This window comes from Hylobates moloch, unplaced genomic scaffold (genome assembly GCF_009828535.3).
Source record: "Hylobates moloch isolate HMO894 unplaced genomic scaffold, HMol_V3 SCAFFOLD_6, whole genome shotgun sequence".
Taxonomy (NCBI): domain Eukaryota; kingdom Metazoa; phylum Chordata; class Mammalia; order Primates; family Hylobatidae; genus Hylobates; species Hylobates moloch.
This window is the reverse complement of record NW_026652281.1, coordinates 65734652-65747235: the sequence shown is the minus strand read 5'-3', so window position 1 is coordinate 65747235 and position 12584 is coordinate 65734652. Positions and strand designations below refer to the sequence as shown.

General features: G+C 42.7%; 2 protein-coding genes across 2 annotated transcripts in view; one reads left to right on the top strand and one right to left on the bottom strand.

The window, feature by feature from the left end:
• Nucleotides 1-3859: 3859 nt before the first annotated feature.
• On the bottom strand, nt 3860-6498 carry RPS23 (ribosomal protein S23). Its single transcript, XM_032156917.2, has 4 exons — nt 6425-6498; nt 5818-5977; nt 4202-4322; nt 3860-4059 (listed from the first exon to the last, which is right to left on the bottom strand). Exons 1-4 carry the CDS (start codon nt 6426-6428, stop codon nt 3913-3915), a joined length of 432 nt encoding a protein of 143 aa, XP_032012808.1. The 5' UTR covers nt 6429-6498; the 3' UTR covers nt 3860-3912.
• Nucleotides 6499-6807: 309 nt separating this feature from the next.
• Nucleotides 6808-12584, top strand: part of LOC116471039 (V-type proton ATPase subunit S1-like protein) — a 40343-nt gene continuing 34566 nt past the window's right edge. Inside the window, 3 exon segments of the mRNA XM_032156916.2 lie at nt 6808-7488; nt 9118-9169; nt 10043-10107. Of these exon segments, the coding sequence (XP_032012807.2) occupies nt 7449-7488; nt 9118-9169; nt 10043-10107 (157 nt within the window). The 5' untranslated portion in view covers nt 6808-7448.

The following is a 12584-nucleotide window of genomic DNA, read 5'->3' as shown; positions in this document are numbered from 1 at the left end:
TAACCATTCCTTTTTTTTTAAAAGCGAACTTTATGTCTTTGGACTAGTCTGTCTAAGACCACAAGATTAGAAGTTACCATAATACATGTTACACTGTTAACTTTTAGCAAACTTCACTTTTGTTGAAAACCTTGTCAGTTTGGGATTTCAATTATCCTTTGCTATTAATAAGACTTTGTTTAGTCTAAATTAACTTAGAATTGGTATAGATGGTCTCTTTTTCTCTCTTCTGGTCTTTCCTTGCCTCTGCCAGCCGCTTATGCTGCTGTTCTCTCAACTACTGTGGCGGGAAAGGGGGTCTAAAACCAGCTGTAACTGTCCATGTACAGAAACTGGTCTGGGTGTCCTGGCTTACCAGTTACCTTGTGTCATACCTTTGAAACAAGAGACCTGTCCAGGCTTCCTTCTGATGGCCAACCTACTTCTAATGCTGGCCAGTCTATTTCACACAAAGTTCTAAGTTTTCCTGGTGTCACAGTAACACCGTAATCTCCCTTAAATCCTTTCTTGAAGTTTTTCAACATAGTTCCTAGTGGGGTGGGCTTACTTTGCACCTGACCTATGTTTTTTTCTTTTTCTTCCTGAGACAAAATACCATGCTCACACCACACACACTCACCATAAGACCAATAACGGGTAAAGAAGGTACACACACACTTTTACCGTTTATACCAAACCAAAATCACGAAATTCAAAATCCAAGTACCAAAAAATTCAAGCCAAGTCAAAACCAAAACCAAAGTATCCAGCAATTCAAGTCAAGTCAAAACCAGAACAAAAGTGCCAATGCAGGCACACCGTGGGTGATCACACCGTGGGTGATCTTCCATTCAGAGGGAGTGGGGCAAGTTCCAAAGGCTAGTCTTACCAAGTTTCAGATGTCCGGACTTCAAGTGCCAGTTCCTTCCTGTTCAGCCACTGTGTTAATCCTCCGCGGGGGCCTGCTACGTGCTGCTCTGGCGAGGCGTTCCACCCGGGCAATCGCCTACCTGAGAGCGCTCTTTTGATTGCATCATTCAGGCTGGCCGGAGTCCCCCGCAGGGATGCTCCACAGGCAGGCCTAAGTCGCCTAAGGGGCTGCCTCGGCCGTCGTCAGTCACCTCGTTTCCCGGTCAGGGAACCAAAATATGTAGCAGGACGAGCTGCAGACAAAACCTCTCAGACACCGAGTTGTAGAAGGAAGGGCTTTATTCAGCTGGGAGCATCGGCAAGCTACTGCCTTAAAATCTGAGCTCCTCCAGTGCACAATTTCTGTCCCTTTTAAGGGCTCACGACATTAAAGATTTCACATGAAAGGGTCGTGATTGATTGAGCAATCTAGGGGATATGTGACAGGGGTTTCATGCACTGGTACAGAACACAACAGGGAGTTTCACAATGTTTTTTTATACAATGCCTGGAATCTGTGGATAACATCAGGTTCTAAGTCATAAGTTGATTTTTAACTACCAGGTTTAGGCCAGGCAGGCCCAGGGCTGGTTTTAGGCCTGGCGCTGGGCTGCCTTTGATTTCACTTCCTTGTTTTTTTCTTAAAACAGGTACTGAGTATAAAACAATATAAAACATTATGAGGTCTCTCTCTTCCCTGAAGAGTGTATGGCTTTGCTGCCCAGGATGATCTTGAACTCCTGGCCTCAAACTATTAATATCTTCCCGACTCAACCTCCCAAAGTGCTGGGATTACAGGCATGAACCACAGCGCCCAGCTTAACAGGATTTTTCAGAGAGAGTTTTTTAATTTTGATGAAATCCACCAATTTATCTATTTTTTCTTTTATGGCATGTGCTTTTGGTGTAATGTATAAAAACTATACCTAAGCCTAGGTTGTAAAGATAGTCTATGTTTTAAGTTTTATAGCTTTCCATTTTACATTTAGATGTATGATCCATTTTAAGTTTGTATTACATGTAAGGTTGGGGTTCCTTTGTTTCGGTCTTTTGACAAATGGAAGTCCACATCATTTATTGAAACTCTTCTTCCTCCATTGGTTTTAAGATAAATCCGTTGGCCATACTTCTAAATGTCTCTATCTTATTTTGTTGATCTGTATTTCTGTCTCTCCTCCATGGACACATGAAGGAAAGGGCCTCAGACACAAGGCGGTGGGGAAAGAGGCTGGGGGGCCACACAGAGAAAGGAGAAGGCACTAAGATCAGGCTCAGCCGCTTCTGGATCTGAAGCGCCGGAGATTATTTATGGGTCAATCTGGCAGCCCCTGGGCCTCAGGTAGGACTGCTTAGCAGTGAAAAGGGCATCCTGAGTGCAGCCAACAGGGTACAGCTGCGAGCCACTGTTGAAGGTGTCTTGACGTGTCACAAAAGGCAGGGGAACCAGGCCACATCCCTGGGGCCGGCGCTGTCCCACTCCCTTCCTGGTGCGCCCCGCCCCGCGGTCACAAGAACCCCACAGCCGGGTGAGAGCTGCCCACCCCGCGCCTGACGCCCGGGGCCTGGAACCGCAGCCTCTTTCCCTGGTTCTGGCCCGGTGAGCAAGGCCTAGCAATCTCTCCCGCATCACAAAAGGTTGGGTCAATTAAGGCTCATCCGAAAGCATCTGTTGAGCCCCGGGGAACAGCTTAGCCAAATAAACTGCAGCTACACGTTAGGAAACACTGGTACAAACCAACAGGCAGCCTTTCCGCCCTTGTGGAGAGACTAGCAGCATCAAGATAAGCCCAAGTGTGCTGGAAAACACACGAGCTCTTTAGTAAGAGCAGGCGACATGCAAGACACCATAGTAACAGGAACAGAGGTCCTGAGGCTGGATGTGGAACACAAGTTTGAGGATGACCAACTGAGACCAGTGTTGCTGGAGCACAAAGAGCCAAGGAGAGAAATGGCAGGCTAAGGCTGGAATATGCAGGTATGAAGCGCAACCTGGGTTCTTCGGCGCCATGGCAAAGGTTTTGCTCTTGATCCTACGGAAAATGGGCAACCAAGGCAATTGTTTTCCAAAGATCCTAAACAATGTAAAGCTAGGCTTTGATCAAAGGGCTAATTAACCCATACTTACTATTTGTTAACAGGAGTTTCTTATACCAGATTTAAAGCGGAAGGCTCACAACTTCAACCATGCCACTATATCCATGAAAACTCTGAAGCAAGTATTTGTGGACAGCAAAATCTACATGTACTCAATACCTAGCTTAAATTATCAAAACACAACCAATCTTGTCTCTACACTAAACCACTTCATTTGCTGACTGGTCTTTGAAGACATGAAGGTCTCTGACAACCTCATGAGAAGATACTGAAAACATCAGTCTTGTCGTGTACCTTATCTCCCTTGCCTGGCATATACTTCCATCAACTAAATGATTCAATGCTTGCATTCTCCTAAACACAGTAATGTAGACATATTACAACATAGATCCTGACACCTTTAAATAATAAACAGAGTAGGGAGCAATTTTGAGTTTACTATTTATCATCTTCAGCCCCTGAAAGATGGACACCAGAATGTGCATTTCCAAGGGTACCTAAGATAATCTATGTGCAATGAAATTTGGTAACTGCTTGAAGTGTTGCACCAGATATGGAAAATACCAAGAATAAAAAAAGTATCTCACTAGAATTTCAGTGAGTTTTTGAAGTTCCCTTAAAGTTCTTAAAGTAATACTATAACACTGCACATTTATTCCAGATCTATCTCATTTTCTTATTCCACAGGATGAGGGAAACTGCCAGGTTACAAATGTTATTATCTCTAGAGAATCCTGAAACAACCCTGTCTTATCGTCTCCTAAAATTGGTACAGGTCCTGCGTTTGCTGGTTTAGAATAAAAAAAAAAGGCGGCGGGGGGGGGGGTGGTGGTGGTCAAAGAACACAATCTTTGTGGTGAGAACGGGGACAATAAGATACATTTTTTGGCATATGAAAATTTATTACTACAGTGTTTTCACCATTAAAATTTATGATCTTGGTCTTTCCTTCTTGCCTTTGTATAGGGCCAAAAGAGACACATTGGCTACTTTGACAACCTTAAAGCGGACTCCAGGAATATCACCAACAGCATGACCTTTGCGACCAAATCCAGCAACCAGAACTTCATCGTTTTCCTGGAATAAAATAAAAAGTTTATTTTTGCTGTCAGTGGCGATCACAAAAATACTTTCATTTGAGGAAACTCCCTTGCATCAGATAAAAATGTGAGGGAGGCCACCCCAAGAACAAAAGGTACGATAGAGTTGAAATACTCACCTCAATAAAGTTCAAGCAACCGTCGTTGGGTACAAAGGCTGTGATTTTCTTGCCATTCTTGATCAGCTGGACCCTGACACACTTCCTAATGGCAGAATTTGGCTGTTTGGCTTCAACTCCTCTGAAATACAAAAGGCATAGCACTGTGAGCTGGCTTTCTGAAAAAGATAATTTTTTCACATTAACTAGAGAACTAATGAGAAATTGTTTCTATCTTTTCAATCTAACCTCAAATGGCTGAACTGAAGTCCTGTGATGTCAGGCTAGTTTTCTGCCAGTCTTAATTTCATTAGCACAATGGGGGAAATTTCTAGACCTTTTAGTTATAAAAGTAGACTGGAGTGGCAGTGTGGGCCTGTAGTCCCAACTACTTGCGAGGCTGACGTGGGAGGATCTATGCCTAGAAGGTCAAGACGGCCAGCCTGTGTGACAAGGGACCCTATCTCATAAAAAAAAAAAAAAAAAAAAAAAAAAAAGAAAAGAAAAGAAAAAAGGTATCTGAGATAAGAATTAGAAAGTCTGGGCCGGGCACAGTAGCTCACGCCTGTAATTCCAGCACTTTCGGAGGCAGAGGCAGGCATCTCACTTGAGGTCAGAGTTTGAGACTAGCCTGGTCAACATGGTAAAACCCCACCTCTACTAAAAATACAAAACATTAGCTGGTGTGGTAGTGGGCGCCTGTAATCCCAGCTACCTGGGAGGCTGAGGCAGGAGAACTGCTTGAACCTGGGAGGCTAAGGTTGCAGGGAGCCTTGCACTACTGCACGCCAGCCTGGGTGACAGAGCTAGACTCTGTCTCAAAAAAGTCTGGGTTCGGGCCGGGCGCGGTGGCTCACGCTTGTAATCCCAGCACTTTGGGAGGCCGAGGCGGGCGAATCACGAGGTCAGGAGATCGAGACCACGGTGAAACCCCGTCTCTACTAAAAATACAAAAAAATTAGCCGGGCGTCGTGGTGGGCGCCTGTAGTCCCAGCTACTCAGAGAGGCTGAGGCAGGAGAATGGCGTGAACCCGGGAGGCGGAGCTTGCAGTGAGCCGAGATTGCGCCACTGCACTCCAGCCTGGGCGACAGAGCGAGACTCCGTCTCAAAAAAAAAAAAAAAAAAAAAAAAAAGTCTGGGTTCAAATGGCTCTACCATCAAATATGATATAACTATATGAAATTATTATTTTAAAAAGTCAAAACCAATCAAATACTGGCAGTTTCATGTCTCAATCTTAGGTGTATGACCTCAGTTAATTCTGACGCAAGTCACTTCTCTTCACCTTAGCTTTATCAAGTCGAAAAATCATTTGACTGCAGATTCAATAGCTGACACGTGCCATTTACTTATAACAACTCCCACAGTAAAAGTGTTTGTGTCCTTTACTTCATCATTGCTAGTATCTTCTCCAATTCCTCCCAGGCCAACGTTAAATAAAAACCTTAACTACCTAATTCCCAAAAACTAATTTTACCAACTGTTAAATAGAACAAACGCTTTGCAATTTTACCCCACAACGCCCAAATGACTACTACTACACAAAAACCTGCAATTACTTTCAAAACAAGAATTCGTAAGTTTATGTCTCGAATTCCTATAATAAACTAAAACTTGACGGGAGCAATGGGCTTACACTTTCTCCAGCACGATTCCTTTTGCATGAGAAGCACCTCCAAAAGGGTTGGCCTTCAGGGCTGTGCCCAAATGAGCTTTCTTATACTGTTTATCATGCCACTTCTGGTCTCGTCGGTGACTACGGAGCTTCCTAGCAGTACGAAGTCCACGACACTTGCCTAAAAATTAAATATTTTAGTTCTTCCGCAAAAACACGCCATCTGTTTCCCATCTTCTAAGACGCTCGCCTCACCTGGAATAAACCCTTAAGCCGATTGGCTCTCGTACTATTTATTGGCTTGTGGGCCAAACATTTGGCCTTCAAGTTCCCCTGAACCGACTAATAAACGTTCGAAGAGGGCTCCCAAAGGACGAGGCCCCGCTCGAATGCTCGGGAGGACGCGCTGGCCTCCCTGCGTCCCTCGGTCCCGCGACCTCGGCGGCCTCCGCGCCTCATGGGCCCCTTCCGCGCCGGACCATGTGCCTCCTGGAGCGGCGCTTCCCCGGCCCTCCCCCATGGAACCTCTCCATGGCATCCCCCGCCCTACTCTATTTGCATCCGCCCGCCCGTCCCCAAGACCCCAAGTCCCGCTTGCGGCGCCCGTAAACGGGCCACAACAGCTCACCCATCCTGTCAGCGCCACAGGTCTGAGCGAAAGAGAGAAGCAGCGCAGGAAGGAGCCACAAGCCACCGCGAGCAAGCCCCGCCCACCCAAGGACCCCGCGCCGCTGTCTGCGCCGCGCCTGACCCGAGGCTGGGGTCTCTCCTTTGAAAACGACGCGTTTGCATCACTTTCCTGAGCCAGAATCTGCGTCTTATTTAATTTTCAAGAAATTCAGAGATATCTAATTTGCATGGTTTTTTTCCCCCTTTTTCTTGTGAATGCTGGAGACCGGAGGAACATGGACTACCAATGCCAGATGTGTTGCATGGGACCCGCTCACCGCGCAGGCGCCCTTGCCCAAGCCGCTGCGAGCGGGACGCGGGGCTGGACTGGGCGGAGCTAGGTCCGAGTAGGAAGGAGTCGCTGAGCTGAATCTTTGTGGTGTGGAGCGGAGTGGGGCGGGAGTCCTCCGAGTAGTCTGGAAAATTAGACTTCTGAGCCTTAATTTATACTCATAAGCAGCATAGTAAATTGTAAAATATAGTGAAGCAATGTAGTGTAGTAACTAAAACCCCAAGCTTTGGAGCCAGATTGCGCCTTTAACCCTAAAGTTGCCGTTTATTTTGACTGGCGAGTCATTTACTTATTTATTTATTTATTTTTATTTTTATTTTTTTCTGAGACAGGGTCTCACTCTGTCTTTCAGGCTGGAGTGCAGTGGTGCGATCTCGGCTCACTACAACCTCCGCCTCCCGGGTTCAAGCGATTGTCCCACCTCAGCCTGCTGAGTAGCTGAGATTACAGGCGTCCACTACCACACCCGGCTAATTTTTGTATTTTCAGTAGAGACGGGGTTTCACCATGTTGGCCAGGCTGGTCTCGATCTCCTGACCTCGAGTGATCCGCCCGCCTCGGCCTCCCAATGTGCTGGGATTACAGGCGTGAGCCACCGTGCCCGGCCATTTAATTAAGTCTTTAATACTGTTTGTCCTGTAAGATGAACTAGCTATGAGGGGTTTCTGGGATATTGGTTCACTCAGCAAGGATGTTTAAATATGCCTTCTATGTGCCAGACGCTGTTTTAGGTACCGGAGTTGGCGGTTAAATTAAGAGGGTGAAGGTTTCTGCTCTGATAGTGTTTATATTCTAAGTGTGAGGGGACAGACTAGATAGATAGATAGATAGATAGATAGATAGATAGATAGATAGATAGATAGATGTAAATTAAATAAATAGATGATTTTTACGTACTGTAGAGCTATAGAGAAAATATAGCTAGCTGGATGGGTGATAGTGACTTGGGGATGGGGGTGGCTACTCTGAATAGGGTAGTTTAAGGAGACATCTCTGTGCAGATGTAGAATGGGCTAGTGCTTTTTAAGAACTGAAAGATCAGTGAAGAAGGGGAGCATAGTGACTGAGGAGTAGTGTGGCATTAGATGGGGTCTGAGAGTTACACAGGAACATGTGGAGCCTGTAGGCCATGGTAAAGACTTTTTCTACTCTTCTGGTGATTTAAGGCCATTGTAAAGTTTTGAGCATGGGAGTAGGTAGCAAAATAAGATTTATATTTTTATGGGATTACTCTGGCTGTTGAGAGGAGAAAAAGACATGAATCTGGGAGGCCACTTGGGAAGGCATTGCAGTAGTTCAGATGAGAGATGGTGATAGCTTGGACCCTCAGTGGAGATGGTAAAAAGTGGTTGGGTCAGATACACTGGTGGTAGAATGAACAGAATTTGCTCAGGACTGTAGGATGTGAGAGAGGAGTTAATTACAGCACTATGATTTTTGACCTCAGCACTTGGGTGAGTTGTAGAGTTGTGAGTTGTGAGTTGGGTGAGTTCTAAAGTGGGAAATAAGAGGAGAGGAGCAAATTTCAAAGGAGGAAATGAAGAGTTCTGGTTTGGATGTGTTAAGTTTGAACTGTCTAACATACAGGGATGTGAAGTGGACAGTTGGATATATGATAAGAAGCTCAGGAGTAATCAATGAATAAATAGTATTAAAACTATGGCTCTGGTTGAGATAGCTTAGGTGATGACTGTAGGTAGAACAGAAAGATTAGAGTCCTGAGCACACCAAAGTTTAGTGGTACAGAAGAGAAGGCAGGTGAAGCAAAACAGATGAAGAAAGAGTGGCCAATGTTACACTCTGTTCAAAGCCAAGTGAAGAAGGGAGTGAGAAAGTGTGAAAAGAGATAAGATGAGGACTGAGAATTGTCTTTTGGACTTGAAAATGTGGAGGTTACTGGTCACTTTGTCAAATGGGGATTCCACGGAGTACTGAAAGTAAAGGCTGATGGGATCGGAGTGAAGAGAATATGGGAGGGAAGGAAGTCTAGACAGCAACTATAGACAATTTTTGAAAGACATTTTTTATGGGCAGAGAAATGGCACCCTATTTGGAGGGAATCTGGAGTTGGAGGGTTTTATTTTTAAGATGACAACTTTTATGACGTTTTTATATGCTGATCAGATTGAGAAAATTAAAAATGGGTTATTCAGCAGAGAAAGGGGATAATTGCAGGAGCAACTCCTTAAGTAGACTAGAAGGGTACCCAAGTGGAGGAGTTAACTGTAGGAACAATAACAGTTTATGTACGGTAGTAGAGAGACGGGTACAGCTGCAAGTAAATTGGAAGATTTGATGATAGGAAGTTGTGAAACTTCACTTTTGACTTATTTTTTCAATTTTTTCAATGAAATAAAAAGCAAGGCCATCAGTGAAGAGAAAGAGTGGGAGAAAAAGGTTTGAGGAGAGAAGGTAAGATGTGAAATCATCATCAATGATAACAATACAAGCATTAGATAATATTTACTATGTGCCAGATTCTATTTTTGGCTTATATTTATTAACTCATTTTATTCTCATAAGGAATTTTACTGAGGGACAGATAAAGATAATTTTACTGAGGGATAGATATGCAAAAACTGAGGCTTTGGTGAGTTTAACTTCCCCAAGATCACATATTTAGTAAGTGGTAGAAGTAAGATTTTAACCCAGGTAATCTGGTTTTAAAATCTTATATTTGACCCCTATGTTATACTGCCTTCTAATCTAGAATGGTAGGGAAATGCATTGACAAGAAAATAGGTTTGTTGAGCAGTTCTGAGAGCCCATTTGAAATCTATGTTTATGAAGTGACATGAGTGAGTTGTGTGTATTTCTTCACATTCATTCAGTGAAATAACTGAATAGGTGAGGAGGTGGATTTAAATGGCTGGGGTTGAGGTCTAGTCAGATAAGTATGATGGAGGGAGGGCAAGGGATTATTTGCAACAACATAGATGAACCTGGAGGACATTACGGTAAGTGAAAGAAGCCAGGCACAAAAAGACAGATACTGTATGTTTTCACTTATATGTGGAATCTAAAAATTTTGAACAGATAGAAGCAGTGAGTAGAATGGTGGGCATGGGAGTGTGGGGGATTTGGGGAGCTGTTGGTCAAAGGATACAAAGGTTTAGTTTGACAGGAGGAGAACATTTTCAAGAGACTTGTTGAATTACATGGTGACTCCAGTTGACCTGCAAACAATACGGGTTTGAATTGTGTAGGTCCACATACAGGCAGATTTTCTTCTGCCTCTGACACCCTGAGAAAGCAAAAACTCCTCTTCCTCTTCCTCCTCCTCAGCCTACTCTATGTGAAGACTGTGAGGATGAAGACCTTTATGATGATCCATTTCCATTTAATGAGTAGTAAGTAAATTTTCTCTTCTTTATAATTTTGTTATTAACATTCATTTCTGTGGCTTAATTTACTGTAAGAATATGGTATGTAATACACGTAACATGAAATATGTGTTAATAGGCTGTATATGTTATCAGTAAGAGTTCCAGTCAACAGTAGGCTATTAGTAGTTAAGTTTTTGGAAAGTCGGAAGTTATACACAGATTTTCTACTGTGTGGGGAGATCAGCATCCCTAACCCCCATGTTGTTCAAGGGTCAACTGTATAAATAACAAAGCTTATATTGAAAATTGCTAAAAGAATAGATTTTAAGTGTTCTCACCACAGAAAAATGATACAAAAGTATTTGAGGTAATGCATATGTTAGCTCTATTTAACCATTGTACAATGTATATATATTTTAAAATATGTTGTACACCATAAATATACACAGATTTTGTTAAAGAGTAAATAATTTAAAAATAAATTAATATTTAAAAAAGATGGAGCCGCACAAAAAGTGATTACTCAATGAAATTGAAAGCAAAAATCAACTCCGGATAAATTAAGGGCTTAAATATCAATAAGAAAACTTTGAAAGTCTTAATAGAGAACAAAGGTGAATATCTTTTTGAACTTAGGAAAGGAAGATATTTCTACACATGACAAGAATGACAAATTTGATCATATTAAAATTAAGACCCTCTATTCATCAAAAACATCTGAAAGAAAATGAAAAGACTAGTTCCATACTGAGAATTGCTATTCATAGCCACAAAACTTACAAAGGATTAATATTTTTAAAAATTTCTGGCCGGGCTCAGTGGCTCACGCCTCTAATCCCAGCACTTTGGGAGGCCGAGGCAGGGGGATCATGTGATGTCAGGAATTCGAGACCAGCCTGGCCAACGTGGTGAAACCCCCTCTCTACTGAAAATACAAAAATTAGCCAGGCGTGGTGGCACGTGCCTGTAATCCCAGTTACTCAGGAGGCTGAGGCAGGAAAATCACTTGAACTCAGGAGGCAGAGGTTGCAGTGAGCCGAGATGGCTCCATTGCACTCCAGCCTGGGCAACAAAGTGAGACTCTGTCTCAAAAGAAACGAACAAAAAAATCCCTTCTACAGAATAATAAGAAAAGAACAAATAATACAATGAGAAAACATGACAAAGGACATGAATAGACCAGCCGTGGTGGCTCACACCTGTAATCCTAGCATTTTGGGAGGCTGAGGCAGGTGGATCACTTGAGGTCAGGAGTTCGAGACCAGCCTGGCCAACATAGTGAAATCCCATCTGTTACTAAAAATACAAAGAAAAAAAAATTAGCTGGGCATGGTCGCGTCTGCCTGTAGTCCCAACTACTTGGGAGGCTGAGGCAGGAGAATCGCCTGAACCCGGGTGGCAGAGGTTGCAGTGAACCAAGATCACACTACTGCACTCTAGCCTGGGCAACAGAGCAAGACTCCGTCTCCAAAAAAAAAAAAAAAAAGACATGAATAGGCATATCATGAAGAAGGAAAACATGTATAACCCATAAATATTTGAAGAGGTATTCATCATGTCTGATTATGATATAAATATTAAACTTACTTGAAATTAGTTGGGGGAATTCTTCCTCTTTTTTTGTTGTCTCTAAGTGTTCATATAAAATTGGGATGATTTGTTCCTTGAAGGTTTAGTCAAACATCCTGTAAAACCATTGGGGCCTGGTGTTTTCTTTATGGGAAGATTATTAACCACAGCTTAAATCTCTTTAATAGTTAAAGAAATACTTGTAAAACTGTAGGTTTTTTTTTTTTAGTCAGATCTGGTAAGTCATTTTTCTAGGAATGTATCCATTTCATCTAAGTTTTCAAAATTATTTCATAAAGCTGTTATGACATTCTATTATGGGTATGTATATATACATATGTGTATATATTATATATTTGTGTTGGAAGGTTCCAAACTATGACTTCAGTTTCTTTAGTAGATGTAGTGCTATTCAGGTTATTTTTTCTTGAGTGAGCTTTGATGGTATGTGCCTTTCTCGGAATTTGTCCATTTCATCTAATTTGTCTAACTTATGGCATGAAGCTATTTGTAATATTCTCCTGTTATCTTTTTAATATCCATAGATTTATAGTGATTTCTCATCTTTCATTCCTGATTTTGGTGATTTGTGTCTTCTCTCTTTCTCTCGTTTCTTGGTCAGTGTATTAGTCAAGGTTCTTCAGAAAAACAGAACCAATAGAATGTATATGCATGCACATGCATGCACACACACAAGGAGGATTTATTATGAGAAACTGGTTCATGCAGTTGTGGAGGCTAAGAAGTCCCACAATCTGCTGTCTGCAAGCTGGAGACCAAAGATATCAGTTGTTTAATTCAGTCTGAGTTTGAAGGCCTAAGAACTGGGGCTGCTAACTGTGTAAATCTTAGTGCAAGGGCTAGAAAAGATGAGATGAGATGAGATGTCAGGGAGAAATAAGGGGCAAATTCCTTCTTCTGCCTTTTGTTCT

What these genes read in the sequence shown, in the direction of transcription:
- RPS23 (XM_032156917.2), bottom strand. An exon ending in GGAATCGTGCTGGAGAAAGT is followed by an intron (nt 4,323 to 5,817) that starts GTAAGCCCATTG and finishes TTTGTATTTCAG; the next exon opens with AGGAGTTGAAGCCAAACAGC. An exon ending in GTTGCTTGAACTTTATTGAG is followed by an intron (nt 4,060 to 4,201) that starts GTGAGTATTTCA and finishes ATTTTATTCCAG; the next exon opens with GAAAACGATGAAGTTCTGGT.